General features: G+C 42.1%; 1 protein-coding gene across 1 annotated transcript in view; it reads left to right on the top strand.

Moving 5' to 3' along the window:
* The window catches only part of DKK2 (dickkopf WNT signaling pathway inhibitor 2), a 62,545-nt gene extending 61,302 nt beyond the window's left edge, over positions 1-1,243 (top strand). The window contains exon 4 of the mRNA XM_044429359.1: positions 993-1,243. Coding sequence (XP_044285294.1) covers positions 993-1,243 — 251 coding nt within the window. The remainder of the gene's footprint in view (positions 1-992) is intronic.
* Positions 1,244-7,115: the final 5,872 nt, after the last annotated feature.

Here is a 7,115-nt window from a genome sequence, read left to right as displayed (position 1 = left end):
CACAGGCACATATTTACTTGAAGCTATTTCTCATCTACCTTTCTTACAGTTAGAAGAACAGGGCCCATTTATTCTCACTTGAATGCAATGCAACATGCAATGTCACTCCCTCCAATAGCAAATTCCATTTAGTGCTGACAGAACGGGAGCAAAACTGGAACTACTGATCAACAAGGTATCAGGGTGTTAGGGCATGCAGATGAACACAAGATTAAAAGGGAAGGTCAACACCCTTCTCCCAAAACTTACTCATTCATCTTCGAGAGATGAGAAATGTCAAGTCTCATCTAGGAAAGAAAACTGGAAAACTGAATGGAAGGAAGTGATCTGGCAGGACTCTTGCAGCTATAATATCCTAGAGGAGGACATGGCTCTGTAGCTGGAATCAGGAAGATTCTTCTTAAGTCATTAGGATCACTGCAAAATTTCACTGCACAACCCACCTGTAAAATTCAAAGTTACCTCAAGTAGCCTGAAAGATAGAGATGTGTGTCTCTGAACTGTGTTATGAATATATATTCATGCTAGGAATGGATAAATGAGCGAATTCCCCACTTGTTAAGGCTCTCCTTGCTACCCTGATGTTTGTTTCTCCTTATCTTCACCTGTGAACATGGGTTGGAGGTGGAGATTGAACAGGAATCCTGCACAACTTCAAACAGGAGGAAAATATGTGGCCAAATGTACACTTCTTCCAATGATTAAAACATGCATATGCATCCTTTTTGAAAAGTATGGGAACTAAACAAAAATGTTCCCCAAAGGACTGATATTGTAGATCAGTCAATATTTCAAACTGATATTGTAAGCTCAAGAATGTGCAGTCTTTTTCCAAACATTGTGCTCGGGCTTGGGGTCACAGACATTTCTTACTCTTTGAAGAGTGAATTAAGTTCCCGTACATTCCTAATTAATGTACTTTGAAAGTAGGGACTTAATCTCCTTCTTTGTTCTTCTCTGTGAACTACTAACTATGACGGTGTTCTCTTTAGGCCACGAAGGCGACCCTTGCTTAAGGTCCTCTGACTGCACCGAGGGGTTTTGTTGTGCTCGCCATTTCTGGACCAAAATTTGTAAGCCTGTGCTGCACCAAGGGGAGGTATGCACCAAGCAGCGCAAGAAAGGGTCTCATGGCTTGGAAATTTTCCAGCGATGTGACTGTGCCAAAGGGCTGTCATGCAAAATCTGGAAAGATGCCACCTATTCTTCCAAAGCAAGACTGCATGTGTGCCAGAAGGTCTGATGGCAAAGCCCTGAAAACCCTGTGCACTCTATTCGCTTCAGCATGGTGGAACACGAGGATTGTAAATAAGAACTGAATAGCCCAAGCATATCCAGGATGGCGGAAAGAAGCATCGTCCCAAATGGAATCCTATTTCTGCCCAGGAAGTGCATGCGATGGCAGCTGACCTCCGTTCGTGATGTGGTGTCATTCTGCCAGTGGGGCAAAATGTGTGTGGGAAAGCTTAACATGCAGGCTTGGGACTCACCCACCTTGGTTGTGATCTGATTCCCCATGCGACTGTACACTAATGTTATAGGAAGTATTCACAATACAAAGCAGTGCTTTGCCGAAAAGACATTTCTATTGACACATCTTTGGGTATGGAGCAAAAGCCATTCTAGTAAGCTGAAAATATTAGAGATAAAGGGAAAGGTTATTATATAAGTCTTTTCCTGTTAACTTTACCCTTTCATAATCCATGGCTGTGACTCAAATCACGCTAACAAAAATGGTACATTTTGCAGGCATGGGGATCACCTGTATGGTGACTATGCCACCTTCCCATCAAGACAGGCATTGTCTTGAACAGAGGCATTTAAGCAGAGGTGGTGCTCTGGTTTCATGTGTTGGCAGGAGCATTCGGACTGCGATGCCCTGATCATTTGGTCTCCCTTTCACGTGGCCAATGGCATCTGTTGGTCTCCTTCTACCATGCTAGTGTGCATGGGGTGAACAGGTAAAGCAAACTTGGATGCATCCAGAATGGAACAGTATGCTGAGCTGCTAGTTGTACATACTGGGGTATTGAGGATTGTACTATGAAGTCTTCTTCAGTTTTGCCTCTAGGAGAGGCATCCAGGATCTGTTAGTGCAGATCTTCTGCTATTTAGATGGAGACAGCAAATTGGAGACATCAAATTGGAAGCCATCTGTGAGGAAAAAAAAAGTACCCTGCAAATAAAAGGAAAGGTACCAAGGCGGACATGAAGTTGTGATCTATTATTAATAAATGACACCACTTGGGAAAATGTAACGGACTGGCAAATGCATGTTCGTGTTTCCACTGCATGTTCAGAATACAGCTGGCAAAATCTGCTACTGGATTCCTGTTGATTGGAGCGAATAAGAATGTTTGCTATCAACACAGCAGTATTAATGGACTGACAAAAATGAATGATTTCTGATATTTTTCTGTTCTAGCAGCATCTCTGCATTCACTCTTACTATACTCACTTAGTTGCTGTTTTTAAATGTGTTATTTGTGTAAGCATAAGAAAAGGAAATGGTGGGGTATAATTGCTCTCCAGGCAATATGGTTGATTGGAAGAGAGAATGGTGTTCCTTTTTGTGTGTTTTTTCTTTTACTTTTGTGCCACTCAGTAGGTGGGATCAGACAATGAGTTTTTCCTGCCACAATATGCCATTTGCAATCACAAAATGACCATATCCTTTTGAAAATAAAACTTCCGAAGCAGTCGAACAAAAATAGGCTTTGTGGCTAGCATGCTTTCCGCAAGCCATATTTTCCTGGCCATCTGAAATTGCCTCATGCCAGTGTATCATGCAAATTATGGTTCATTTGTAATTAATATGTGTAAATCAAAATCTCTCAGTAAACACAACCCCTGTGCCTCATTTTCTCTATCTCTCTTTTTACAAATGACGACAGTTCTCATCTAATTGGAATTAAAGTGTGATTTGCCATGACATTGCTGAACCGCAGAACTGGAAGATGTACAAAGATGATCAAGGAGCATGTATCTCCCAAACCCTCTTAAGGAAACCAAGAAACTGCAGTTTAGTGTGGCTGCTAAGAAATCTCCCAGACTCTCCTTTACTGAGCATTGTGGGGATTCCAGGAAAGCAGTACAAATGAAGGTCATAGGATCATTTCAAGATCATACTGCTTACACCCCTAGGAAAAGCTGCCTTATGCTAGGTCTGCCCGTTGGTTCCTCAGACAGGCCCCGTATTGTTGGCAGACTGGCTCTCTAGGTTTGACCTCAAGGCCTTCTACAAGCAAATCACACACTCTGCCAGTGCACTGTGGCACCTTCTCTAGCCATCCTTTCGACCTCAGGCAGGATTCACTGCATGCCATGATGCAGGGTGCAAACTGGATGCACCATACAAGTTACAGTGCTTGGGTGTATGCATATGTATTTGCATATAAAGCTACCTGGGAAGATACCCGAGAAACAAAGGGAGGATAAGGCGTTCTATCTTTCTTTGCTATCCATTCTTTTGCTGTTGCTTCCAACAATGTTCCATGTCTGTATTTACTTTGGTAAGCATGCCACTGAGAAGCAGCTTGGGAAGAATTCTGAGTGAGAAAACAACAGCAGGAAAAGGATTAACTGCTCTCTCTCTCTCTCTCCCTTGTCAAACGCACACGGGGCCAAAACAGACATTGCATTAAAACTTCCTGAAACGCTGCAACGTCTATCAACTATGCATTTTTTTCCTTAAAAAAAAAACTTTAGGTGCAAAAAGCTTGATCTTAAAGGACACCCTGCTCTGCATGGTTGGGTCCTGATCCATGTATGAATTAATGCACTTTTTCTAAGGTAAAAACAAAAAAAAGTAGCTGCTAGACACAGATTTAAGGTCATTCCCCTGCCCCCCCGCCCCCCGCCGCAACTCATGCACGCCACTCATCTTTGCAGCTTCCTGGAGCTGCTGTTCAGTTGCACATGCACAGAGAGAGAGGGGCCCAGCCCAGCGTGCCAGGCCTTGGTTCCCAGCTAGCATTTGCACGTAACATGATGACAGGAGCAAACTACTTGGTTTTTTAGGCCTGAGGCATATCTCACTTCTTATTCTTCTTAACAGTAGCATTATGCAAAGGGTCTGTTTGAAACTTTTTAACACGCATGGCTTTTTCTGAATTGATTCTCACTGGAATGTATTTGAGGGATCAGTGCAGGCAATGAGGCCCAGTTGCTTCTATTGAAATGAAAGAAAGACTAAAGCTTAACGAATGCATCGTTTCAAGAATAAATTTTCATTTCAGACAACCAGTGTGGTGTAGTGGTTAAAAGTGTGGGACTGGGACTTGGGAAATCTAGGTTCTAGTTCCCACTCAGTCATGGAGCCAACTGGGTGAATTTGGGCCAGTTATGGACTCTTAGCCCAACCTACCTCACAGGGTTGTTGTGGGGACAAGACTGAGAGCAGGAGGAGAATGATATAAACTGCCTTGAGTTCTTTAAAAAAAGAAAAAGGCAGGCTATAAATCTAATAAAGAAACATTTTTTCCTGCAATTACTGAAATGGATGGTAGCACATATCCAAAATGCTTTTGCCTGTGAAACTGCAAGAGAGATTCCCTTCCACTACATGCCACTCCAAAGTAAAGTTGCCCACTGATTCAAACATCATCTGATGGATTCTGCATGTCCTTCCCCTTATTTTCCTGCAAGATCTAGTATGGGAAGTAATTTATTTACAGGAAATGTTTAATAAGATGTATTTTCTTATAGAAGATATTTCATACAGAAAGCTTTGTAGCAAACTATACTTGCAAACTGTTGACTTTGTAATTTAGAAAGAAATGTATAAAAAGATTAAATATATTAAAATGCCCCTTTCCCCACATTTGTCTTTGTATTCTTTGCCCAGTGCCTTATAGACGATGCAGGAGGAATGGCTACAGAGGGTTGGTGATTGGTTGAATCATGAATTTATTGGAAGCATCAGCAGCTGCTCCACCAACATCAAAAGCCTGTTGGGGACATGAAGGGCTGACTGAGTATCGATGACAGTATTGCGGAGTTGTCTGGCAACCTATCACTGAGAAATAGTTGGGTGGCATCTGCTCTCTCTTTCTCTTGCTTTACTTACTTAGGGGGCAGTCTGATACCCCACATTTCAGATGCATGTTGCATGGAGTGAGGCGCAGTGACAGTAATTTCTGCTGCTCTTATCCCTCACACGTGCGTTTTATCTAGATGGCCATTTCGGTCATCTAGATTAGGCTCAGGGGAGGTAAATGGAAGGAGTCTGAGGCGCCAATAAAAAGTTGCTGGTATTGATTTCTATAACTTGGTGACGATGATGATGATGATGCCAACAATCACTAAGAAAAAGCAGGTAAAGGGTCATACGGCCATATCTGCAAGCAAGATTGGCAGGGGAGGTATGGCAGTGGGATCCTTATCCTTGCTTTTATTTTGAGCTTTAAAGGAGCTATCCGTGGTGCTCCATGGAGATTAACTTATTTCAGGGGTGGAATTCAATGCCATAGCTGAAAATAACTCAAAATAAAAGCCAACAAGATCAGTCATCCCACTATCATAGGAGTCAAATCTCTCCCTGGTGACTGGTTTTTTTCCCCTTAAAGTGAACTTGGCTTCCCAGATCCACTTCACAGTTTATTTATTTTCTCCAGAACCAGTGTCACAATTTGCCAGTCCTTCCATGTTTCTGTATTTTCTTTTTGCTTTTGTAAATACCTTGATTTTTATTACCATTTGCAGCCCCTTTTGCTACAAAGAATAATGCACTAGAGGCATGAAAGAAAATGGTATATCCGATCCAAAAATCCTATTTCCACCACTCAAATTATACACATTGAAACACACCGGAAGATACAGATAGTAAGCAACCAGAACTTTTTCTGTGGAAGTCAAAAGGAGTTGAGGACATCTGTTACACTGAAACCTTTCCTAATATTGGTGCTGGATCTGAAATAGTTGCTTCCTTCAGGTAATACTGCTTCTACTACAAATTCACAGTTTGCACATTTTATTTTCCAATTCTTAGTTCCTGTCTCATACAGATTCACTTTGGGTTTAATCAGACATTAAAAATCAAGTCCAGGAAGGTGTTTGTATAAATATATGTTCAAATAAGGGGTCTCTTCCTCTTCCTTCCATCATTGCCAGCTGGAATACACAACAACAACAAGGTTTAACCTGTTGGCTGCATCCTTCAAACAGTTCACCATCAGATCAGAAAGCTTTGTCCTTGGACTATATCTGTTGGGGCTCATTTTGCTTTCCCTGTAATGAATTAAATTTTTGTTAGAGTAATGTAAAAGTCCTTCAGAGTTACTTAGTTCAGCTCTTCCAATGCAGCTACATGGAAATCCAGCAACTTTGACAAATGACAATCCTGCCCGTAATTAAATCTATCCAGTGGATAACACACCATCTCTTCAAGTAAAACTGTTCTCACCTTCCCACAGTTAATCAGATTTAAGCATTAGGAATTTATGATAACATTCAATTAAAAAGTCTATCCACTGGCTCTAGGTCTGTCTTCTAGAGCAACCAGCCCCTGCTATGAGAAGGGACCAGAGCAGATCCCAGGTTCACTTCCTTAAACCCAACAGGTAGTGACTTTGAATTTTGCAGTCACGAAGTGGAAGGCTGGTAGGTAAGCCAGTTACCAGAAGGCAGCTAAATGATGAGTCACAGATCCTGCAATGAAGAAATCAGGCTCCTGCCTTGCTTTTGGGAGATCACACAGTTTAAAAACACCACAGTGGTAGCTTTCATCTTTAGTGCTTAAAATGGGATTGTCTTGGTCATATCCAGATTGGATTATGCATGGAGCTGCTTCTGCAAAACATCCAGAAAGCACAGCTGGTACACAATGCAGCAGCCAGGGTTTTGTTTGGGGCTTGCTTTGCAGAGCATGTAACTCCTGTCTGTAACATTGTCCACGAGATCAAAGTGCTGGTTTTACCTAAAATGGGATGGAATCAGGATATTTGAAGGACTGTCTTTGCTCATGAAAGTCTTCCAATGCACTGCAGTCAGATGTAGGTCTCAGCAACTTGCTGCTGCTGCTGTGGTAGGTGGAGGGAGCAGAGCGAATCAGTTGGCTGAGGCAAGGAACCAGAATTTTCTCAGTTGCAGCCTCCAGACTTTGCAGGCATTCTGGT

Source organism: Varanus komodoensis, unplaced genomic scaffold (assembly GCF_004798865.1).
Source record: "Varanus komodoensis strain SLA01 unplaced genomic scaffold, ASM479886v1 scaffold2, whole genome shotgun sequence".
In the NCBI taxonomy this organism is placed as follows: domain Eukaryota; kingdom Metazoa; phylum Chordata; class Lepidosauria; order Squamata; family Varanidae; genus Varanus; species Varanus komodoensis.
The sequence above is the reverse complement of the archived record's forward strand: the minus strand, read 5'-3'. Positions and strand labels throughout refer to the sequence as shown.